Genomic DNA, 26,387 nt, shown 5'->3' with positions numbered 1-26,387 from the left:
CAATCCCCTGCCTTTGAAGAGGCCTATACCCTAATCTAATAGAAAAGATAAAACCCAAACACAAATGAAGTATGTTGCAAGGTGAGTAAAACAAATCATGCTGTAAAGAGGTGTAATTAAAGAGCTACAAAGGGGCCAGAGGAGGGAACTTTCTATCCAGCCCTATGTCCGTGCAGAGCTGCCCGCGGGGGACCATTTTCAATGGCTCCTGACGACCAAGTAGAATGCTGGTGGGTTAAGATGGGGATTCAGGGAACCCCTGGCAGAAGATAAGGCTGAGCAAAGGCTGATGGGTGGAAAAGAACAGGGAAAGCTGGAGGAAAGGGGATCTGCGTGATTGAGCATGTTGGTCAATATCATTGCCTCCTAATCTATGTGATAGTGAAGTGATTATAGGAAACACTTACAGGAAACACCCACCTACACTGCTCCAATGGGCTTCAGAACCGAAGCTGGAAAGGGAGTCTGTGAGGCCACCATAGAGGGCCTCAAACGCCAAGCTGGGACTTTCGTTCTCTCTGGGTGAGCCATTGAAAGGTTTTGAGCAAGGGTCAGTCCTAATTGACTATGCTTTAGAAAGGTTAATCCAGAGGGATGAATTAATGAACATTGAATACTGATCCATTAAGAAAAATATTAATCATTTGATTGATCACAAGGAAACATTGATCAAAACTGAGATTTATCTTCAAAGTGGCCAAGTACACTTTTTATGTATATGGACTTGGTTTAACCCTCTAGACCGTGATCCTCCACTGTGATTAGCACAGTGGTTGTTCTCAGTATTTGGTGCACCATAAATATTTGTTAAGGTTTTGTGTATTTATTTGCTGAGCTTCTACTATGTAAGAAATACTGCGCTTACTCATTTAGTGTATATTTAATGAGCACTTGATTCGGCCAAGCACATATGCCACGGAGGATGCCAAGATAAATAAAGCAAATATTTTGCAAACAGCACATTGATAGAGGTGGTAAAAATAATACCTAGCATTTTTGAATGCTTAATCTAAGCCAGGCATAATGTGTATTCTTACATGCATAATTCTTAAACAACAACCATAGGAAGTGGGTGAGGAACAGAGGCTCCGAGGCTGCAGTCACTTATCTGAGACCTCTCAGCTAGCAAACGCTAGAACTGGCACTTGAACTAAGGTCTTATTGACTCCAGAGCCTTTTCTTGAAACCATGATTTTACATTATATCTCTTTATATAAGAAAGAAAATGACAAAGGCCATAATGTTCAAGGTCAGAGAAGCAAAAGAAGCTAGACAGCTTCTCAGAAGAGGTGGCATTTGGACGGTTCAATGGCATGATCTCTGCCTGGACCACGTAACAGCCAATGCCAAAGGAAAGGCACATGCACTTTTGAAGAATGTGTCCATGCAAGGCAGCACAGAGGATTGCATACAGGAGGCCCTCAGGAAATGGTCATTAGGTTGAACTGAATCCAGTGTGATGTGGGATAAGAACTATAAGAGTTCAGAGAAAAAAGAGTTCACTATGGGTTGGGTGATTCATTCATTCATTTAGCAAATATCTTCTGAGCAGTGTCTATACGCCAGGCTCTATGTATTGTGCTAGAGAGATGATTCTTACTAACTAGGAATCTATGCTCCAACTGGGGATTCAGAATAGAAATAGGATGACTATACTATTGTGTGACAAGTCCTAGGGGAGAAGTGGGCAGGGTATCTAAGAATTTGGGGAGAGGGGGTTAGAAAAGCTTTCCTGGGAGAGGTGAAAGTTCAGGAATTGGAGAGAGGATATGCAAAGCTGCAGAGCAAGAAAAAATAAGAAACAATAATAATAGAAAAAGATGCCTGTAGTGGAATGTAAGAAGTTCCCTAGGCCTGGAGGGTGCATATGAGTATGTGTTGGATGGCGAAATGAGGCAAAGTCAGGAAGATTGACAAGGGTTGCATGTGAATAGCCCCGTGCTAAGCTAGGAAATCTAAACTGTGTACCGAAACCTCCACAGAGGCTATGAAGGATCATGAGCATGCAAGTGACAGGATTTGATTTGGCTTTAAGACAATCATACTGGCTGCCGTGATGGCAACGGATCAGCAGGAGTGGGATGAGAATCAACAAGGCTGGTATGGTGATCATTGTACCGATCCAGCGAAGGGAGAGGAATGAGATGAGGGGCTGAATCAAGGCAAAGAGTGGAGAAGGAATGATTCTGATGAGGGAACATTTGTCAGGCATTGAAAGATAGACGACACTTAATAAAAGATGGGGGGGAAGGGCCCACACTTCTATCAGAGTTCGAAGGAAGCTTTTGGCTCAAACAGGTCTGAATTGTTAAGACTTACTGCACTCAGATTCCACGGTTTATGCTAAAGTCATATCAGAAAAACCCACGAACGCCCTGCTGTGAGGTTTCTGGAAAGTTCTGCTGAACACTCCACATAGACATTGTGGAGCTTGAGTTTAACATGAGGTATGTTGTTAGAAAGCAGGGTTACTTTCTGTGTCAGTCACTTCAAGACATAATTATGCAGCCCTGAGGCCTCAGACACCTTCCCAAGCCCCTCTGGTGCTGCAGCATCCTGTACCTTTCTCAAATGTGTTCCTAGAAGTGACTTCCTGAACTTAGTTGTTTATTAAATTCTGGTAATACATTCTGGCCAAAAATGTCATGTTTCATACAAATGTTGTTAGTATTCACCTTAGTCACATTAGTGCTGGCTTTGTCTTTATAAACTCTTATTTTTATGGTACTGATACAAGAATGTTCTTCTTAAAAAAGAAAAAAAATCAAGAGGGAGGGGATGCCATTCAACACATGAAGAGAGTCTGGGTGTGTGAATGATAGGAGATAGAGCCTAGTCTGGAAGGAGCTGAGATTTCAAGCAAAGACACGGAAAAAAAAAAAAAAAGGAAGAATCAAAGAGGAGGAAGAAGGAAGAAAGAGGAGGGGGAGGAGGAGGACCGATTGGAGACCAAGAAATGAGATAGATCATTTGAATGTGAAGATTTACAGGAGGCTCTCAAAACACATGTCTCAGGTGGCCCTGTTGGAAGTTCAGGTAAAGGGTAGATGATGCCTCAAGTTAGCAGTCTTTGATCCCAGCTCTCCTCCCCGGTCTAGCCTTCCATCTTGTAACAGTCTTTATTCTCCTCCCATCCATCTCTCTCATTTGGAATGGGCTAATGACTTCATTCATTTTTCACTAGAAAAATACCATATGCCTTTGAATCTAAGATCCCAATCATTGTCAGACATACCACTGTTTTATGTATACTAAGAAAATAATACCCTGCCAACTAGACTAAGTCTTACTATCAATTATAAGAAGCATTCTAATTTCAGAGATATTAAAATCTGAAAAATATCACACAACTTAAAATCTATGAGAGGTAATTAAAAATAAAGTTCAAGAAAATGCTCCCATTACCACATCGACAATTTGTACCCACCTCTGGCCACACACATTCTCCTTTCCCTCTCTTTACTAAGAACAGGTGCTCCTATATAAGGCAAATAATTCCAGTGATACAAAAAGATTCTATTCATTTTTGCCTGCTCCACTTTGATCTGAAAATCACCCTTCCTTTGCTTGCAGCATAAAATTTTCCCTCTCTACAGAGTAACTCTCAACATTATACAAAAGTTTTGTTGCTTCTATGCTAAAGAAGAAGAAGAAAAAAATCACTTGACTCCATATCACCTTATGCTATTGTGCCATTTACTGTAATACTCCTCTGTAGAGTTTGCTCTTGAATTTATTCTGCACAGGATTTCACCCCCATAATTCCATTGAAACATCCTTGTCAAGGTTACAATGACTTATGTGTTGCTAAACCCAGTATGCAGTTCTCAGTCCTTGTCTTAATTCTTCTCAGCGGCATTTGACACACTTACCACTATCTGTTTGGAGAAACATTCCTTATCTGACTTCCCAGACACTACCCTCTCTTGGCTCTCTTGCTGCCTCCCTAGCCTCTCCTTAGCTTCCTTTTCTGGGTCCTCGTCATCGTCCCATCATCCCAAACTTTTAATATGCATTTCTCCATGGCTCAGTAACTGGATTCCTTCTTTTCTCTACCTACACTCTCTCCCTAGGTAATCCTGTTCAATTTCACATCATTAAATAGCACATCTATCCTAATCTATATTTTTCAGTTCTCTCCACTGACCTTCCAAATGGCCACTCAACATCTCCATTTGGATATCTAATAGACATGTCGAACTTAGGTTCAATTCCAACTAGGTTCAAACCCAATTCCTCATGTCCCTCCCCCAGTTTCCCCATATCAATTCGTGGCAACTACACCCTTGTAGTTGCTCAGGCAAAACCTTGGGGTCATCCTTGACTTCTCTCTCTGACAAACACTTTCCAGTCCATTACCAAATAATGTCAGCACTACCTTAAAAGTATATCCATAAATTCAATCACCTCTTGCCACCTTCATTGCTCCTATCATGATCTAAGCAACTATTTTCTCTCACCTGGATAAACACGACAGCCTCCTAACTGGGATCCTTGTAACTGTTCTTGCCCTCTGTAATCTTTCCTACTCAAGAGCCACAGTGATGTATTCAAAATCTAAATCAGCTCAAGTTACTTCTCTGCCGAAATTTGCAATGGCTTCTCATTGCATTTAGAGTCTGAAGTCTTTTCCATGGTCTGCAAGTTTCTAGATGACCTGTTTCCTCATTCTCTCTCTGATTGTTAAGAAAATGTATTTTTTTGTTTATTTGTTTACTGTATGCTCCTCCCACACGCACACACTAATTATAAGCTCCAAAATGATTGAGTTAGCTTATTCACGGCTGTATTTCTAGCTTTAAGGAAAAAAAAAAGGTCTGACACAGAGTTCATGCTCAATAAATATTGCTAAATAAATAAATGAGTGAATGTATGAAAGAATGAATTTCTGGATCACCCACAGATTTCAGCAAAATAGTCTCTCTGCATCCCTTTCCACATCAGCGAGCTACTGAGGCAGAGTTTTGCTGTCTGTATATTTCACCATATGGATACTAGATTAAATTACATGACAATGTCGGTAAAACACTCAATGGGCTTCTTGGAAAGAGAAGTATAAAAATAAGAAGTTATCATTATGCCATTAGTGTTATTACTACTAGTTCAGCTGTTGCTGCTATGACTACTAATAGCCTCTGATCATTTTCATGATCCTTTTCTTTCTCATTTCTAATCTCTTTCTCCAATCCTCTTCTTTCCTTTTTATATTCCACTCTACCTTTGCCTTGTTTTGATGAACATTTTATGAAACACCTTCACAAGGTGAAGGTCATTAGAGTGCCATTCATATTGTTCTCAATCTACCAAAATAAACCTCTGAAGAATCTCCCCTCCCAGTCTCAATCAAAGGGATGAGAAGAGGAAGAGAGGAATATAGAACAACACCCTTTAAAGGAGGAGGAGCTTGAAGGAAGGCCGTCTGAGTTTAATTCCAGCTCAATCACATATTAAGTAACCTCTCTAAGACCCAGTTTCCTTACTTGCAAAAATGAAAAAGTTATTTATGCCTTCTTCACAGGAATCATGTTGAGGATTAAAAATAGAATAATGCAATTATATAATAAAAATAAGTTAAAATAAAAAATATATAAAAACGCAAACATTAATCTAATAAAAATAAATTAGCACAGTCCCTGGCACATAGGGAAGCACTGAATGAACAATACCTACTGTTATTTCTGGTTCCTCTACCCTTAGTCCATGCAGCCTGTCCTCTAGCTGGGCTGGACCACCTCCCCCTTTTCCATGGCCCTGTGCTTTATTCATGTTCTGTCTTTGCAGAGAATGTCAAAATGAAACACATATTAAATAAAACTCTAATAGATCCATGTTGTATATACAGAAATGTATACATACAAATAATGGTTGTATAGCTCTATAAATTTTCACAAAGCAAACATACCCATGTGCTACCACTCAGATTGAGAAACAGAACAATACCACCAGAAATTTCTTTCATCTCCCTTCAGTTGCCAGCCTGTTTCTCTCCCCAAAGGTTAATGCTCTCTGGACTTCTAAAAACATGTATTTGTTTTTAATGTTTTTGACCTGTCTAGGAATGGAGTCATATGGCATACACTATCCGGGTCTGGCTTCCTTCATTCAGTGTTATGTTTGTGAGATTCTTCTATATTGTTGTATGAAACAGTAGACATTCTTTCTCATCTCTGTATGGTAGCTCATCATATGAATGTATAATAATTTATTTACCAATTTTCTTATTGATGGACATATGGGTTGTTGCCAGGTTAGGGTAATTTTGAATAAAGCTGCTGTGAACATTCATGTCTTTTGACGAACCTAGGGTATAATTCTGTTGGGCGTATCCGTAGGAATTAGAACTGATGGGTCATAGCACCAGGGCATATGCAGCCCTTTGTAGATAACGCTGAGAGTTCTCCAAAGCGATGATACTAATTTGTGCTCCCATAAGCATGTGTGTAAGTTCCGACTGCCTCAAACTGTCACTCCTTGATACTGACAGTCTTTTTCATTTGAGCCATGCTGATTGCTATGCTATGACATTAAATTGTGATTTTAATTTACATTTTTCCACAGACTAGAAAAGTTGAGCACTTTTTTAAATGTTTATTTGCCATTTTGATACTCATTTGTGAAGTGCTTCTTTATGTCTTCTATCCATTTTTTCTTAACAGATTGCCTTTTTCTTATTGATTTTAGGATTTAAAAATATATATAGTGTACCTAGGAGCTCTCTGTCAGGCACATGTATTACAAATAGTTTCCTCCACTCTATGGCCTGCATTTTTATTCTATTAATAGTATATGTTGCTATAGCTAAATTTTAATGTAGTCCAATTTACAAGTCTTCTTCTTTACATACTTAGTGCTTTTTGCATCCTACTGAATAAATATCGGCCTATCCCAAAGTCATGAGATATTCTGCTGTCTTATATTTAAGAAGCTCATTTGTTTTACCTTCCACCAGGAGAACATTATTCTTCCTTAGATATATTTGCTTGTGCCTATGACTCCTCCACCTGAACAGACAGAATGAATCACTCCCTTTTCTGAATCCCCACAATGCTATGTATTACTTTTATTATCTCTATTAGGTTGTGCATTACTTTGAAGCATGGGTATTTGGCTGTCTATTTTCTGTCCTATATTCAAGTCCCATTCATCCAATTATCTAAATTCTTCATGGTCTTTTTGTGAAATCCTGGTCATAATGCCTCATAAGTAACTGTAGAATTGGTCTATTTCTGTCCACCCCCACTGGTACCTCCATGGTCTAAATCTGTGGCATTCCATCTTGAGTTCTGCAGTAGCCCACAACTGTCACCAACCTCCAGTGCACCCCTCTTTAATTAATTGCCCACACAAGAGCCAGAGTGATCTTCCAAACTAGCGGGCTCTTCAGGCTACTTCCTTTAAAAAAACATTTCCATGGTATCCATTGCTCTCAAATTAATGTTCAGCTCATTAATGTGCTGCAGAGGCCATCTAGGATTTGAAGGATTAACTTGTCTTTCTCACCATTGACGTCTCTGCTTTAATCTCATAAGACTTTTTTCATTTCCTCACATGCCCCTTGATAAAGATTCTTCTGTATGTCTCTGTATCTAAGACTCTGCCCTCCTATTCATCCTTCAGGTCTCGTCCTATGTATCTTATTTACAGAAAACTTTCCCAACTCCCTAGTAGGTTAAGACCCCATACTACCTGATACCACCTAACCCTCATAATTTTCTGCATTAAAATTCATTACACTTATTGTTTGTTTCAAGCTCATCTTCTCCAATGGAGTGTATATTTCCTTGAGAAAAAAATCATGCCTGCCTTCTTCACTACTTCATTTTTTTGCCTAGCTCATTATCAACATCAGTTCTTAAAAAAATATTTGTTGAATTGAACTGATTTGTGCTTATGTGCCCAGGGTCTAGTGTTGGCTTTGGCATATAGTCTCAATAAAAGATTTAATGATTCATCATTTTCATAAAATCCTAGAATCAGTATCGGGAAGAACTTAAAATCACCTACTTTGATCATCCAACCTAAATGAATGGTGCTTAAATAGTCTCCATAACATTTCTACCAAACATAACCTACTTATTATTGTCTGATAACAGGGAGTCAGTCACTACACCCTTCAGCAGGTCGTTGCAGGTTTGGGCATAAATGTTCATTAGAAAGAGCTATTTTATACTTAGTTAAAAGCTGGGATCTTTGTAATTTTCTCCCTTTCACTACATTGAGCTTGGCCCATTTTATCCATATTAATGAAATTGATTCTCTTTCCTGGAAGACAGCCCTTTAGGTATCTGAAGACAAGTCCTTTTTGCTCCAAGTTAACCTTCTTTCACTATTTATCATAGGACTCGCTCCTCCAGACACACTGCAGTTTCTCAATGTCTGTCTTGTAGTGTGATGCTCAGGCGTAGACCCAATCCTCCAGGTGTGCTCTGACCCTTCTAAAGAAGGACAGGGCTACCACCTCCTTTTTGTGAATAGCATACTTCTAACAATATAACCAATAGCATATCTGGGCTTGGGAGAACAGAAGTCTTATACAGTAGTTGTTTTTGTAAAAAAACCATTTGAATACAATTTATTCCAGTTGTTTAAATTTTTAACAGATCTATTGATGTGTGATTAACATAAAATGAACTGTAATATTTGAAATGTATAATTTGATAAGATTGACATGTTTGTATACCTGTGAAACTATCACATCACCAGATAAAAGTAGTTGTTTTTTGAGGAAAGACAGTCAAAATTAGATATGAAACTAAATGTGTCTTCAGAATGAGAAAAGGTAGGGACTTGGAAGGTGCCAGATTCCTGGACCTCAAGCTTCACTGGTTTCAGGGCAAATCAGCCTCTAAATGTCCCTAAGATCTCAGTAAGTTCCTTGGTAGTAACATCTCACTAATTCCTTCTAATTATATTCCAGTTATAGCTCACAGGTCTTTCCACCCTCAACATGCAGGTAATCGAACACAGACTGGAACCGACTGCCTGGATTCTAATCCCGGCTCTTAACTCACAGGAGTGCTGTAGGTATCACATGAACTAAGACACTGGAAGTCCTGGCACACCCAAGGAAGATCTTTCTTATCTACTTTCTTAATATGCATTAGCAAACCCTTCTGTCTACTCTTTTCTCTCCTAAAGGGGGTAGGGTTATTCCCCATGTATTTGAGATTTTGGTGTGTTGTGTTTTGTTTTAACAGTAAACCACTTTCTCGGCCTGAATTTCCCTGAGGGATTTTCATTCACTGCTCCCAAGTGACACTACCAAGCCCTCCGTGCACCGTTTTCTAATCACCTTCTATAACAAGAGCATGAATCAAACAGTTGCCAAGGAACCAGAATATAAAAGTCATATTAGGCCCTGCTTAGCTCTACCTGCCAATCTCAGCCCAACTTCCTCCCACTGACATTCAGAATCACTTTCACCACATACCTTTCTAGAAGTCACATTTTAAGTCTGCTCAAAGTTAAAGCATGTCATTTTTTTCTGACCATAAAGTTAATACATGATCATTGTAGAAAAGTTAGAAAAGAAACTAGAAGCCTAAAATAAATCATCTATAACCTAACCATCCAGAGGTAAGCTCTTTGAATATCTTGGCATATTTTCTTGCTGTAATTAGTTTGATTCATCTTTTTATATTGTTAAGATCATGCCATACATTCGATCAGAAAATTTCCATTTATTAATTAACATATCAAATCATTTTCACATATTCTTGGAAATTCTTTATAAACATTTCAATACCAGCTTAACACTATGTTGTATAGATGCAACATAGCTCACTTAGTCTTCTCGTGGGAATTTGAGATCTTAGTATTTTTGATATTATAAAGTATATTTTTTAGAAGAGTAATATATATATCTAAAGCCTTGTCAATTTTTTCCCTGCAGTCTTTTCTCCTCTTTATGATGTGAATTAATGAGAGAGAAATTACTATTTTTTAGAGTATATTTTCTTTAAGTTAATGGCCCAGCCGTACATATGGAGCATCTAACATGAATTTGACATATAGTAGACATCAAACAAATGCAAATATTTACAAATATCAACAAATTAATCCCTATAATGGTTGCATTCTCACTAGACATGTCAGAGGATATCTTTGTCTCTACACCCCAGCCAGCATTGAGTACTGTCACCTATAATCTCTGCAAAAGTGTGTGTGGGTGTGTGTGTGTGTATCTTTAAGACTATGAACGATCAGCAAATAAGGGAGAAGAAAAATTACAGAGAATCAAAAATTCTATAAAATGTCCTATATTGGGGGGGATTTAAATAACACCTGCCAAAACAAATTGAAGATCCAAAGCAATAATGCAGAAAATTCAGATGATATGATATGAAACTTTAATATATATTAGGTCTGGGGCATCTATAAATAATATTGTTTAGACATTTTCTTCAGAATAATCAGATAAAGCTCATATTTTCTTACTTTCTATCTGAAACCTAATGAATGATCATGATTTCAATGTCCTATATATGTTAAAATTATACATTTATATATATATATATATCTCATGTCCTAACTGTTGTATTTCCATATTTGTAGTTTTCGCAGGTTTTTCTATGCCTCGTCTTCCTCATTCTCTTTTTATACCATCCCTCCTGATCCTCTCCTCCCCCACATCGCATCCGTGCTGCTTCCCCTGACTCTCGCCCCACCTTTTTCACGGGCTTCCTACCTTGAAGGTGCAGTTTGCTCTCCGTGCTTTGCAGAAGGACGGAACTCACAGAGTCCAGATTGTCGTAGCTGTTACAGCCCAGAGGCCCAGTGCGTGTCTCTGTGACCTGGAGTGAACATCAAATGAGACAAGTGTGAGACGGGTGTCCTTGTCTAGCATAGACCCAAAATACTCCCAGCAGAGCAAAGCCAGCAGAAAAAGTCTTCTGGCCCGAGTCAACAGCCACTTTCCGAGCACGGGTTCTGTATCTGGGACCATGCTCAACTATCAGTGAATAGACTAGCACGGTGGCCAAGCACCCAGACTGGATGCGTGGGTTCTATCCTCAGTTCTCATTTCACAAGGATGCTGTAAGTAATGTATGAACTAATCAGTTGAGGCGGTATATTTCAAAACCACGGGCTTTGGAACCAGAAAAGTCAGTGTTACATCTGGGCCGGGCCATTTATTTACTGTGTGACCTAAAGAAGTCATTTAATTTGTCTAAGCTTCTGCAAACCAAAGCTAGCAAATCTCTTCCAGGGCGGTTGTGAGACCAGATATGATGGTTCTAAATACCCAGCACATGGCATGTGTTCAATAATAAGTAAAACATCTCGATAAATTGTTATGAATACATATGCACTATTGTTAGACAAGAGGAATAAAATCATCCCCATTTTCCAAAGGAAGTTTCGGCAACAAATGTGATTAGTACCACCACAAGAAACAACACCCCAATCCTGTGGCTGCATATTTCTGCAACATTGTCTTAGAAGACCTGGGCTGGTGGATAATAGGGGAACAGTTATTCAAAATAAAACCTTGAAATAAGAATGGTTTAGTATGAAAAGAAGCCCCTTCATTTCTTTAGCCTTTGCTTGCCATTATTAAGGGTCGTTTTGATGTTTGCACCCAACTGTAAATACATAGACTCCATTGTAGAGAAGGAGGACTTGTGTGCAAAACAGCCACACCTACTTTCTCTGTCCTTTTCCAGCTGTGAAACCTTCAAGCGGTAACTTTCCCTTTCTAAGCCTCAACTTCCCCATCTATAAAATGTTCATAATGTTCTTAGCCACCTCGATAGCTAAAGAGATCAAATTTTTGAAGTGTTTAGCACTTAAGGCACAGTAAATAAATGGATAATAATTAGGTTTGGTTTTATTTTATAAATAATTTATTTTATATACAGAATATTAATATAGTTATTATCGAGTGAGAAATAAACTACCAATTTATTTTACTGCGGGTGCCTTTAGTGGGGACGGGGGGAAATGAGCAAAGCTCTGCCTGTGTCGGTGGCTGGCCTTTAACAAATCCAGTAGTGAGACGAGGTCCAGTTCGCTGGGTCTTGACGTAGTGGCACAAATGGCAGGAAAAGCCCTAGGGCCAAACTGAGTGCAGAAGTCAGTGCCTACCGTGCGGACAGTTTCTTGAGTGGCCTCCGTGCAATTTCTTTGAGAAATTCCTCCTACGGAGGCAGACAGCACTTCCAGGATGCACAAAAGAGGATTATCTTCTGACAGACCTTCAATATCTCAATTCCGCATCCCGTCCAGAGAGGAGAGAACCATTTGGTGATAATGAAAACCAGGCCTTTCCGGCACTCCGCCTCCGATGGCTTCATAAAGCTCCATCTCTCTGCGCCGAGTTCCCTAACAACATAATCCCCCAATATCGGCGATTCTCCTTGGATAAACTGGCCCTTTGTCTGTCGATTTGATTTATTTCTCTCCTTACGGCTTCCCTCCTCAGTAACTCTCTCCCTCCCATACTCTTCTCTCTCGTTGGTCAATTTCTGACTCATCCGTTTGAGTCTCTCCCAGTGTCACCCCCACCCCTTTGCCCGGCAGATATCTCAGAACGTCTTAACATAAGGCTAAGTCCTCATTTTATTCAGAAGAAATCAGAGTGAAGACTGAGAAGGAAAATGCAGGCATACATACTCTGCTTTAAGAAAATTTGAGATGGAAAAATCTGCGCTGAAACCCTCAGAAGAAGGAACCTTTTCTGTCAAGAATGTCCTCCCCTGTTCTCTTAAAATGGAATCTTTTCAAAGTTCCTGTGCTCTAAAGCATTGAATTGAAAAGTCCAGAGCTGCTTTATTCAATGGGACTATTTAACTTTAAATTAACTGAAATTAAATAAACTTACAAATTTAGCTCCCTGGTAGCCACATTTCAAGTGTTCAATAACCCCACGTGACTAGAGGCTACTATCTTGGCCAGCGCGGATGTGGGGCATTTCTATCATCGTGGCAGGTTCCATTGAGCTGTGCTTGTGTAGGCAAGCATGGATCAGCAAACACCAGAGTGCCTGCTTTGGTAAATAAAGTTTTACTGGAACACAGCCATGCCCATTTGTTTATATATTGACGATGGCTGCTTTTAGGCTACAACAGCAGAATTGAGCGGTAGCAACACAGGCCGTAAGGCCTGCAAAATATTAATCATCTGGCCCTTTACAGAAAGCGTTTGCTGACCTTTGGCCTAGAGAGCAGAGTTCTAGTCCCTGTTAAGGTATTCTCTAACTGCACAACCCTGAGAAAAAGGGTTTAAACATGAGACCTGAGTTTTCCCATCTGTAAAATGAGAGGCAGGGAGGAAGGAATAAAAAAACACAGGTGTTTAACATATCGCTGAGCTGGGCATCCATAATCTGACTCTTGCTAGCCCTGAGACCTCAAGGAAATCATTTTCCCCTTTGTAGCCTCAGTTTTTTCACCCAGAAAGGGGGTGTGATAATCAACCTTACAGGACAACTGTAAGAGCGACTGAGAGGACTGCTGATAATTTTGCCACGACTGTAGACAGGGTGCTCCGGTAAGTCAGTACATATGGCCATACTAATACCAGTGCTGGTGATGTTACCAGGCATGTGACAACATCAGTCAGAGCGGTTGGCAGAGGGCACTATGAGCTACACGGGTATGAAGCCAGGAATTGTCTATGACCTTCCAGTCTCAGAAGGTCTGTATTGCAGTGCAGAACCAAACTGAGAACCTGCCACCCAAATCCACCCCCGAGCTCTACCTTGATTGCTCCAGTTGATATCTGGATCTCATGCAGCCTCCTCATGGTGCCATCACGGTCGACGAAGTAGGACGATGCGAGCTGGTGCAGAGCTTCCACACTCTGAGTGGCGTTCCCTGACTTCCTGTCCAGGCGACTTTTGTCCATGTACATGGTCAAAGCCTCCTCCCCTGCGTGGGAAAGAAACGATGATAAGAAAGCCTGGTGTGGGAGGCAGGGCAGTGGGGTGCCGAAAGGTGCCTTGAATCTCCTCCAGCTAATTTTCCCCAAATGTCCTTCTGCTTCTGAAAATCAAATGAAAAAGAAACTGTCCAAAGGTGGCTGTAAACATGGAGCTCCATCAGGACGAGGGTCATTAAAAAACCCTCAGCGACTGGGTCCAACCCCTACTAACCCACTTCATGCTTCTCACTAGCATCGTCTGACAACGCAACCACTTCCCCTCTTCTGAGAAGGTTCAGCCTCATCTATAAAACGACGGCTCTGGCATAGATACTCCCTTCTCATTCTTTTCTCCTCCTCCTGTTTCCTTATCATCATTTAGTTCCTCCTTTTCCTCTGCCCTACTCTCTCCTCTGCTCTTCCCATATTTCTTCCCCACTTCCTTTTTCTCCTCCCCCCACTCATTTCTAAATGGATGGATGAATAGATAGACAGATAAACAGGCAGATATTTGGACAGATGAATGGAAGAATGATAGATGTGGTTATATGGATATAAATATGCAGATTTACTGATTTTGCTCCATGATGTTTTTTTTAGAAACGCATACATAGATTACTAAAACTACTAAGCTAAGATGACTTTTACTTTGAGTAATGAAATGTTTCACCAGAACTGCAGAAATGAAGCTGAAGAAATGTTCACCGAGTAGACTTGATTGTCGTCCTCCCGGCTCCACTCACTGCCAACCTTGTGAATGGGGGCAATTTTTTAACTACTCTGTTCCTCAGTTTATTCATTAGCAAAATTAAGAGAAAACGAGAACCTAATCCATTGAATTACTAAAAAGAATAAATTAGTTAATATGTGTAAAGTCTTCGTACAGTGTCTGGTTCACTGTAGCACTCAGAAAATGCTGGAGTATAGTAGTTACAGGCACAGATTCTGAGCTAGACTGCTTTGACCTGCACTACCTGTGTTAACCTCTCTATGCCTCAGTTTCTTCATGTGTAAAATGGGAATACTGACTGCACTTACCTCATAGGGTTGTTAATTAGTTAAAATGAGTTAATTACATGAAGTACTTGAACCCTGCCTGGCACCTACTGAGCACTGTGGGAAGTGTTAGCTGACATTATTCGATTATTGCAAATTATCAATTGTATGATATTTATCCTTACAGCTAATCAATTCAGTACAAAAGGATATTTAGAGAACAAAAACGATGGGTGCTTTCTGAGAACCAAAGCCTGTTATCTAGGACAATCGAAATGTCTTTAGAATGCTGATGACTTTTTGAGTTGAAGAGAAAACACAATTTACTTTTAGAAGGAATTCCACTCTGTCCCTTATCTAAATGTCTGGTTTTTAAGATTCTATCCAGCTTTCTAGGCCCAATTCTAATGTCACTTCCTCTTACTATGTACCCCCACCTCCCAACCCCCCTGGGAAGTGGAATGCTCCTATACACTCTCGAGAACCTGCTGGGGCATCATGTCCCTGGTGAGCTTTCTCCAGCCACACCCTCGCCCCAGAGAGAAGTGACACCTCCCTTCTGCCATTCTCCAGCCCGCCCATTCAGTTTAGCTCAGCAGACACTGAGCATTGTTTGTGTGCCGAGCACTTGGACAGACATGGGGGTGACAAATGAACAAGACACTGAGACATGCTGTAAGTATAAACCACATACCAGACTTCTAAGTTTAGTGCAAAAAATATAAAATCTCTCATTAATAGCCTGCTCTATTGATTACATGTTGAAATGATAACATCTTGGATATATTATGTTAAATGAGATATACTGTTAAATTGATTCCCCCTTTTTCCTTTTACTTTCTAAGAAAATTTAAAATGGCATGGGTGGCTCACACTGCTGGCCAGTGCTGGTCTGGGGACACAGAGTCACAGGAGATCATTTCAATATACCAGGGGAATAGTCAAGGGAGAGGGGTGCACAGAGGGGAATGCAGGCCAAGGGAAGGTGCCTGGGTCCCTGTAGATAATGTGGGCCACAGGCGTGGGTGACCTGGCCCCTCTACTTTATCCCTTGCTGCTCTCTGGGTTTGCTCTACCCTGCACAGATGTGCCCCAATTTCTCTCACTGTTGGGACTCCACTTTTATGTTTTTCTCCTGGCTAACTCCTATTCATCCCTCAGATGTCACCTAAGACATCACCTCCTCTGAGAAGCCTTCTCTCAACCCCTCACTCTTTACCTGAACTAGATTAATGACTCTAACTGTGCACCCTCTCTCAGACACCCTTTTCTCCAAGGCACCGCATGCCTGGACTTGAGTTGAGGACAGAGCAAGACACTCATGTTTGCACTTTTCCATGAAGCCCTCACTGTCATGCAGTAAGATGATCTTTTATCCTTTGGACTCCAAAGCAACCTCAATAGGTTTGGCTTTAAAATGACTTAGTATCCAATTAGACTTTGAATTTCGGGGGCAGTGGGCTGTGGGGAGGGGAAAAAGGACTTTATCCAATCCATCTTTCTAACGTTCCAAGGCTCCCTCTAGGGTCTGATGGAGAGTGGATGTTCAGTTACCATCTGATGGATAGATGGATGGATAGATGGATGGATGGATAGACGATTGAAGGAGTAGACAAATAGAGGGCAGGTGGAGAGGTAAATGATTAAATAAGTAAGCATGCCAAGAATTAGAGCCATGAGGCAGAGAAAATAAACATTCCAAGTGTCAGCTCAGGCTCTCCGAGGGGCCTGTGAAAGAGAAGGTGAAATAAGCCCAGTTCCCTCTGGACAGAAAACCGGCAGAAGCAAACCTTAGATCAAGAGGGGTTAATGGGCTTCTTACTGCATTATTAAGACTTAATTTCTTGTTTATTAAGAGAATGTGCTGTTTAGAGTTGCTTTCCCACTTGGGCATTCCTGCAAATTGCCTTTTCACCCCATATAGGCCATTCCGCAGTCTTCCTGGCCTCCAGGGGACTTTCCCTCACTCTTTTCAGCACCTTCTCTAGGAGGGGAACAAGCCGGGACTCGCACACACACGGGATGGAGGATGAGGTGGGAGCTGATCGTTTCACCTCTCGAGTCAATAGGAGATCTCGCTCCCAGATTGGGGGTGGAGATGTCTGGACTTTAGGCCACTGAACAGCCCCTGTGATTTTATTCTCAGCCTTCTTTTTACTCAAGGGGAGATCTCCCAAGATGTGGGGTGGGAAATGATGAATACACACACAAACCTACACATATGAACAAAAAATATGAGCCCTCATGTATAAAAAAAATCCACACAATACACACATATTCACACGCATATGCAAGCTCACATATACATATATATGTACACACTGCATCCATATATGTGCATGCAATACACATGTGTGCAATGTACATATATGTATGTGCATGTTCAGCTTAATCACATCATAGTATAGGTAGGCATTTGTGCACACCTGTCTATATAGGTAGGTACACATTTCCATGCACACATAATCATACATGCAAGCTTAATCATACATGTCACATAGGCACCAGCCTCAAAGGTCTTTCCTTCTGCCAAAAATATGATCACCAGGGAGACTAAGGAAAATTTCTACCCATTTCCCCGTGTGTCTTTCCAGATGCAGAATTCTTCCCTTCACCACCCTCCATAAGAAGAGCATTCATTCTACGTATTTTATGAGTTTAATAGATTTCACCAAAAACTGGGGATCCCATGCAAATGTATTAGCTGTTGGCCCTCCCGTCAGCTCCACGTCCTCATTCCCACTCTTTTTCCTTCCTGTTCCCTCTCCCTATGGAGCCAAACAAGTGTACTTATTTGTCCCATGGAAGACGGTTGAAGAATCATCTTTTGTTGTTTGATTATGCCCTTGTGAACTTACCTGACACCTCAAAGAGTTTATGAAAGCATTCCCTGTCAATGAATGCAGCGTGCTTAGAAAAAAATATAGTGAATAACATCTTCTGAACCTCCTTGTATATAGATGGTGAAACTGATACCCAGACAGGAAAGTGAATTTCTCAATGTCTCCCACTCATCTGGTGAGCGACAGGGTTGGGCTTTAATTCCGGGTCCCTAAGTTCCTTACCTTCATTAAATAACAACAACAACAATAGTAATAATAACAACAATACAATAGCAACAGCAACAATTTGCTAGGTGCCAGACAGTATGATAAGTACTTTGAATGTATTGCTTTATTTAATCCTCAAAGTATGCATGAAGGAAGTACTATTATTATGACTACTTATAAAAGGGGAAACTGAGGCTTAGAGGATTAAGTTACTATAAAGGTGGGACTACACTGGTGAAGAGCAGCAGGCAGGACTGGAAGGCAGGTGATCAAACTCCAGAGCCTGCCCTTTCACTCTCTAAAACTGCCTGCCTCCCTTCTCTCACACTGTAAAGGTGGTCATTAAGCAATGTTTTTCCATATATGAATGAATGAAATGACAATGTGAGAAGGACCTCAGGCAGAGTGCAGTGGCTCACGCTTGTAATCCTAGCACTTTGGGAGGCTGAGGAGGGAGGATTTCTTGAGGCCAGGAGTTTGAGACCAGCCTGGGCAATAGCAAGATCCTGGCTCTACAAAAAAATTTTAAAAATCACTGGACATGGTGGTGCACAATGGTAGTCCCAGCTACGCAGGAGGCTGAGGCCGGAGGATTGCTTGAGCCCAGGACTTTGAGGTTGCTGTGAGCTATGATGATGCCACTGCACTCTAGCCCAGGTGATAGAGTGAGACCCTGTCTCAAAAAAAAAAAAGAAAGAAAGAAAGTTTCTGGCACATAGTGCTCAATCAACAGTAAATCTCTTCCCCTTCCCTCTCTCTGCTCGTCCATATTTAGGGCCTGCTGTCCAACACCGGATTTCAATCCAAAGCTTTGCATATTTTAAAATGTTGTGTTGTAAAAACAGGAGAGGAACAAGACTCTGTGAATAATTCACCACCTTGCCTTGGAGAAATTAAAAATATATTTCATTGAGGAAGAAAGGTCTCTGTTACTTGGGATTTCCAGGGACTCAGACCAGAGCACAGCTTTTAATGGAAGAATTGAATTGGTCTCAAGAACTTTTTTTTCCAAATGAATTGGGAGGTGGGAGATATTCAAAGGAAAGGGTACAGGTTAATGCTACATTCAATGTAGAAAGCAATGCATTTTCCCTTTATAATAGAATAGAATTTATACTAGTGATTTAACATCCAAAGTCCTAATTAATATCTGACTAGCAACAGACCACACATGTGTGCTGGTTGGTTGGCTATTGGAGTGGGTGGGTGGGTTGGTAAAAGAGACTGATGTTGGATCAAAAATATAATGCAGGCTGTGTAGACAGAAAATGCTAAGTTAAAAACCTAGCTTTGTAATGTACTAGCTATACTTCTTCTGGGTCTCAGCTTCCTTATCTATAAGATAGAGGTAATACGGCTTAACCAGTGCTTTTGAGGACTAAAGACAATGTACAATGCCTGCTATGTGGCAAATACTTATCAGGCAGTGGCTAATATTATTGTAAGAATGAATGAATTTGCCCAACCAATCTCCCCACCTATATTCCCGTTATCAAATTACTAATCTTCTTTTCCTTAAATTGTACACTGTATGTTCAGCTTTGAAAGCTCTACCACCTTCCCTTACCTAACCAGCTCCTGTCAAGCTAAACTGTCACTTCCTTCATGAAGTTTGTACTGACCACTCCAGTTTGTGGTGCTCAACCCTCCTCTGAAGGAGAAGATCCCCTGTTATAATCATACCTCAGTCTGCCCTGCATCTGACAAGACACCAATCTCTTTTCATTGGCATGGACCATATCTAATGCACCTAGCAGCTCTACAAGCAAGTGGGCATGGTGCTCTACCACCAAAAGGGCTTTCTCAAAGTTCAATAGCCCCAGTCACTGCAGAAGAAAACTGATGCCTAAGGGATTCCTCATAATATCAAATGATGTATGCAGACAAGACCCATAGGCATCTAATGCTCTATGCGGTATCACTTCCCATTCATTGCCTTTGCATTTATTCCTGCCCTTTATCTAGCCCTCTTATCCTCACTCTCTCAAAAACTGATTGCACATGGGGAGAGATGGGTAAGGTTGAGCAGGGTGGAGTAATTAGTCTGCTTTCCTATTAACCTACTCAATATGCATATGAGATACAAACCATAGCCCATTTGTAAAATGATAACCTGAAGTTATCAGCCCCTAAAGTAGATTTAAACAAACAAAGAAGATCCCCTAAACAATATCTGAAATTTAATTATTTTCCCAGGTCAGACCACATTCCAGAGGAACTAAGATTATTATCAGATTAAGCATTTCTAACAAACTAAGCCAATTCCAAGGGTAAGCCATATTTCCACCAAAGTTGGCCAACTCTCAAAGTAGACTGTCCCATAGAACTGAATCATCAGCTCAGATCTGACCACGATAGCCAAGACAATTTGGTTCATTGGGCGACATAAGCTTTTGCGGGATGTAGGATGGCAGAGAAGGCTTTGCCCTCAAGACATCCCACTCTCCCTCCCACCCCAGGCCCAAGGTTGTGACGGGGCTGTGGCCCAGTGGCTGCTGACCTACCTCCCAAGGTGGCTGAGATGAGCAGGTGGGTGCCGTACTTTTTGATGATGGTATCGATGAACTGCTGAGTGGTGGGTCTCCTGCCGAGCAGGCGGATGCTCCTTTGAAACTCCGGCATGAGGGGCATTGGATGACGGACCAGATCTCTCCTCTCAATGGCTGTGTTCCTCACCTTCCAACGGGCAAACTCCCTGGGCACGAGAGACAAGTGACAGCCCTCAACTTAGGACCACTGCCATCAACTGAAAGTCCCCTCAGCCACCCCTTTCCTTCTTTCCCACGGAAGGAAAGAAGGGAGGCAGGAAGGCAGGCAGGCTGTATAACAATGGACATGACCTAAGGCACAAAGCAACCTGAGACCTGTTGTAAAACAATTCAAAAATCAAATATTGGGCCCAGAGCTCACTTTAATCCAAAGTATTAACATGCATTCATTGACCACCTACTATTTGGAAGAAATTAAGCTACATTCTAAAGACCATATGGGAGAATTTCCATGTTTTCCTTTACTAATAACAGAGTAGATCAAGATTGAAGAGGACCAAACGCGGAAGCCCAAGTCTTGCTCTGTCTCTTGCAAATTATGTGGTGCAATCTGAGGAAAAGCATGTTCCCTTGCTGGGCCTACATTTCTTCATCTATAAAATTCAATTAATGTTATCTATTTCCTGCTGCTGGTGCAGGGATTACATGAAACATGCAGAGTAAAAAAACCTCTGGAAACTTCAAGGTGCTAATTTAATGTGAAATACTGTTTTATAACTGTATTTCCTCATGAATTCCAAGTCATGTACATGTACATCATTAAAGCTTCATAGACACCATGCAAACTGAGCACAAGTGGACATTTAAAGGGACCTGGTGCAGGTTGTTTTTACTAAATAACGGCCATCGTTCCTACCAATGATGCAGCTCCCACAGAATGACCAGTTCTCTGACCTGCCTGAGTTACACACTCTCGGTCCCTTGAGAAAAACAGACCAGCCGAGAGGGCTGTAAGATCAGCCTAGATAAATGATGGGAAGCAGAGTTTAACGAAAGGTCTCCCTTTCCTGCCACAGGATGGGAGAGACAAATGAAGAAAGGGGCACAGGCTAAGAAAAAGCAGGCCAGGGAGGGAATCAGGCCAGAATAGGCCCTGGTAATTCAGTGGTGGAGTCTGACCCCTGACTCACAGAACACTGGATCTGAAAAAAAGCGTCGTCATTAGAATACTTTTCCAAGCCTCAGAGTTTATGGTCTGTGTCTGCTTAAGAAATCTCTGTCCATAATTCATACCATAGCTCACATTGTAAGTCAATTTAGTACCTTGCACATCTTAGGTATTTAAGTCAATCCACTGCACTCAATGAGCCTGCAAGGCACCTACTAAGTGCAACATATGATGTCTGCAGAAGAGGATGGACACATCACAGTCCCTGTTCTTAAGAAGCTCACAGTCTGGCAGGGAAGGAAAACATTCCAGTTCGTCGTAAATCAAGGACTACAGGACACAGAAGGAGGAGGATTCCTCAGGCCTGGAGGGAAAGCTTCAGAGAGGAGGTCACGTTTGAACTAGAGTTTTGAAGTTTGTATGGGCTTTCAATACACAGAAGTGTGGTTTAAAAAGAAAAGAGAGATAACAAAACAACTAACCACATGGAAAAAAAAAAAAAGGGCAGGAGTGGAGGAGGGAGTGGATACAGAATATGTTATGGGAAGAGCAGATCGGAAGAGGAGGAGTGTGAAGAAGAGGGTGTAGGAGGTGACAAGATGGAGCAAGTGGACTGACCAGATCTGGGGAGTGGGAGGGGATGTGACAACCAGCTGAGAAGAATGTTACAGGTGTGGTAGACAGTTGTGGCATGAGTCCCAGTGACCTTGGGCCTCTCTGCTCGCTCTCTCTCTCTCTCTCTCTCACTGGCCCTCTCCCATGCTCTCTCTGTCTCTGTGGGCATCTTTCTTCCCCTCTCCCTCTCCCTCGCTGCCATGCTGTGAGATGCTCCATGCAGACATGCACCCGGCAAGGAGCCGAGGGAAGCCTCCAGCCAAGGGAGGCCTCACGAGGTGTGGCATCCTAACAGCAACCGCGTGTGTGAACTGGGTTACTACGAAACAGACCCTTCCCAACAGAGCCTTGAGATGACTGCAGCCTGGCGAGAAACCAACAGAAAAGGTGCCCAGATTCCTGACTCACAGAAACTGTGAGATAATATTTATTGTTTTAAATCGCTAAGTTGTGAGGTAATTTGTTACTCAGCAATTGATGATCAACACAAAGCAATGAAAATCACCAAATATGTCTGAGATAAAGTGTATTTCCTCATCCCTGAAATCTAAAAAGTTATATATACATACAATTAGGAAGTTATATACATACATATAAATATACACATATATCAGTATATTGATAAACACACATAATTACACAATGTGTATGTATATATATATATATATCACTTTTATTTATAACTTACTCTCTTGGGTTGCTTTCTTTTCATGTGAACATGTCTATATTCCTCAAAACTAATATTTATTAATGCTCAGAGAGGTTAAGTAACCTGTTAAAAGTCACCCAGCTAGTTAGTAGTAGAGCTGAGTATAGAAAACTGGTATCCTGACACTTAAATCACTCTTTCAGTGTAAATATTGAGAGTTAGAATATAAAAAAATAGTAGAACCAGTACCAATGCAGAAGAATAATGCCACCCCCATCACCAAACTACAAGGCATGACTCATTCTTTTTTTTTTTTAACAACCTTCATAATCTTTGTGAAGTTCACCAGCTATAGACCCAGGGCCTGCCATCTGTGTTCCTTCCTTGAAATAACTAGGAAAGAAGCCAACACCAGGAACCCAGTTCCTCCCTCCCAGGGTGGATGTAAGGCTTAAGTGAAGGAATGCACATGCCGTGCTGTTTACCAAAATATACAGGGCCCTTAGGAAGAGCTCAGTAATGGGATGTTACTATAAAGCAGGACTCCTCATGAGGCTCCGCCTGCTCAGCACCATGGACAGAGCTCCTCATCCCAGGGAATTACTCCATTGGGGGTGGGGATGGGGGGTGTTAGAACAAATAGTTGTTTAGGAAAGTTATTAAACTATGTATGCTGCGCTATTCGCAATGGCATTTCTAGACATAGAGGGATCACAGAGGAGGGTCCCAGACACAGGCTGAAAAAGCAACTGGGTGGGAGTGGTGATGTCATAGAATTCTCCTGTATGAATTGAATCATAAAGGAAACAGAATTTGGCCAAAGATAGGGGAAAGGAGTTTCAGGAAGAATGAGCCCTATGTGCTAAACTGGAGGGGAATGAAAGAGGATAAGACAGTTGGAAAGCGAGGGATGTGTGCGTGTGCGTGAGTGTGCACATGTGCAACATATAAATAAGAGGTAGGGGCTGAGAGGTTATCAGGGACCACAGGACGAAGGACTGCATGTCAAACTATGTTATTAGATTCCAGTCTATAAACTCTGCTCTTACTGGTGAACAATCCAAACTAAAAACACTCTGAGGGTGGGTTTATGTGGTTCTTTTAACAATTACAGCATGTTGGAGCAAAGATGGTAATGATCGCAGGATTCTATGATTTTCACACTTTTTACCAAAATATACTTAAGTACAAGGGCTCCACAGCACTGAGATCTATCCTGAGGCAGATTTAAACAGCATTAGTGCTGGAAAGGTTAGATCATATATTTGAAGTTTGAGCACCCATTATTTTTCCAGCTCTGAGGATGCAGCAGTAAACAAATTGGATAAAAGTCTTGCTCTCAAAGAACTTATGTGCTTACGAGAGTGAACAGAAAACATGGAAAGACATGTGTGCGGTGTTAGGGGAGACAGGCCTTATAAAGACAAATAAAGCAGGGGAAGGAGGTTGGGATGTGCAGAAGTGGGTGAGGCTGCGGTTTGATATAGGTGGTCAGAAAAGGCCTTGCTGACTTGATGGTATTTGAGGACAGACTTGAAAGAAACGAGGGGGGACCATGGGGCCACCTGGTGCAAGAATGTTCCAGGAAAAAGGAACATTAAATGCAAAGGTCCTGAGGTAGGAATGTGTTTGCCACATTTGAGGATCACCAAAGAGACAAACCAAGACAATGGAGTGAGATAAAAAGCAGTATGTAGGAAAAACTAACATAAAGATGGGATATGGAGGGCTTAGATGTCCAAAGGCCATGTCAGCCACAGAAAATACCTTTTTTTTAATTTTTAAATTCTAAGTACCATGAAAAGGTAAATGAATATTTTGACCTAAAACAATCTGATTTATGTTCTAAAAGAAGGGTAGGCAAACTTTTTTCATAAAGGGCCAGGTAGTAAATATTTTAGGCTTTTCAGACATAAGGTATCTATTGCAACCACTCAAATCTGTCCTTACAGTGTGAGACAGCAAAATACAATACGAGTGTGGTTGTGTTCCAATAAAACTTTATTCGTAAAAGCAAGTGTTAAGCCAGATTTGGCGCATAGGGTAGTATGACTCCTGTTCCAAAATCTTCACCCTGACTCCATTCATAGAAATCATCAAATCCAACTCACTCGATTCACAGATGGGAAAACTGAATGTCAAAAAGGTTAAGTTATTTGCCCAAGATCACACAGCAAATGACTGGCAGGGCTTAAATCAGAACGTAGGGCTCATGACTCCAAGTGCTGTACCCTTTCCACTGCAACACACCACGGGAGAGGGCAGAAGGGAAGGGTAAATTCACACCTAATGGGTACAACGCACATGATCTGGGTGATGAGCACATTACAACTTTGACTTAAATCGTACAAAAGCAACTTATGTAAACAAAATGTTTGTACACCCATAATATTCTGAAATAAAAAAAGAAAGAAAATAAAAGAAAGCAAGCAAGCCTTGCTTGCCATGTTGTCTAACTGCCGTGCTGGCCCGGGAACAATTTCATGTAAGTTTTCAGTGAACTGAGCACGACATAAAATATATCTTTCCTTCCGAGCACACAGAGCAAGCAAATTCCCCTTGGAGGAGAAGGCAGAGCTCACAATGGCATGGGATCTGCGGAATATGCTTATGCCCAATTAAGCATCCCAGCAGGGTGGGTGAACCAATTAGACTGAGATTAAAAAAGAATCCCGGATGGAAGACATGGGTGTCTGCAGCAAGGCCCATCCCACCGGGGGAGCTAAAGATAGAGGGTGGGTGACAACAGGGGCAGAGGATGGATGAAGGCTGGAGTCAGAGTCACAGAATTTAATATAAGGCTGGAGAGAAAATTGTAAGGCCAAGGCTTTCTTTTTACAGCTAAGTATTTCCTATATAGGAATCCTCCTTCATCCTCTTTATTAGCTCTCTGCTGTCTGCTGTCCTACACACACACACACTCACACACACACACGCACACACACACAGATACAGACAGATACATCCAGTCAACGACATGCTGAATATGAGATTGCACAGAAGGAAAAGAGATCATGAGACAGGAAAGAGAACTGGCTCTGTGCTCTTGGGAAGGTGTTTCCTCTCCTGGATACCCATGTCTCTGCCTGTGAAATAAGCTGTTTGAATTAGATCATGTTTAGCCCCATATCCTTCAGTCTAGGCTCTGGAGGTAGAAATTGGATTAAAACCTGCCTCTGCCACCTATGGCTTATACTCTATAAAATGCAAGTGGCATCTATCTTAGAAGGATGGGGTTAGGATTATATTAAATCATGAAGCACAGTACCTAGAACATGATAAGCCATCAATAAAATGTTAGTGTAGAGTTATCATTAATATTATCATTGCTGTTATTACATGAGCAGCTGCAGCGGGAAGTGAGTGATAGTGGAGGGTGGTGGGGGTGGGGAGGGAGAGGAAACAAACATGCTCTTTCATGTATGTGATGAATACTAAAAGTATGCATCTCCAGAAATTGTGCTGTGAGAGAAGACTTCTTTATAAATTGTAACAGGATATGAACAATTGTAGCTGCTGTTGGTATTAACATTATTTTTTTATCATTTATATAAGGC

The 26,387-nt window shown here is 41.2% G+C and overlaps 1 protein-coding gene across 1 annotated transcript in view; it reads right to left on the bottom strand.

The window, feature by feature from the left end:
- Nucleotides 1–26,387, bottom strand: part of BRINP1 (bone morphogenetic protein/retinoic acid inducible neural-specific 1) — a 198,301-nt gene that overhangs the window by 52,963 nt on the left and 118,951 nt on the right. Inside the window, exons 3-5 of the mRNA XM_012664398.1 lie at nt 20,414–20,604; nt 13,702–13,871; nt 10,688–10,793 (exon numbers count right to left, since the gene is read on the bottom strand). Coding sequence (XP_012519852.1) covers nt 10,688–10,793; nt 13,702–13,871; nt 20,414–20,604 — 467 coding nt within the window. The remainder of the gene's footprint in view (nt 1–10,687; nt 10,794–13,701; nt 13,872–20,413; nt 20,605–26,387) is intronic.

Source organism: Propithecus coquereli, unplaced genomic scaffold (genome assembly GCF_000956105.1).
Source record: "Propithecus coquereli isolate 6110/MARCELLA unplaced genomic scaffold, Pcoq_1.0 Scaffold89, whole genome shotgun sequence".
Taxonomy (NCBI): Eukaryota; Metazoa; Chordata; class Mammalia; order Primates; family Indriidae; genus Propithecus; species Propithecus coquereli.
Note: the sequence above shows the minus strand (reverse complement) of the source record. Positions and strands in the feature narration are given on the sequence as shown.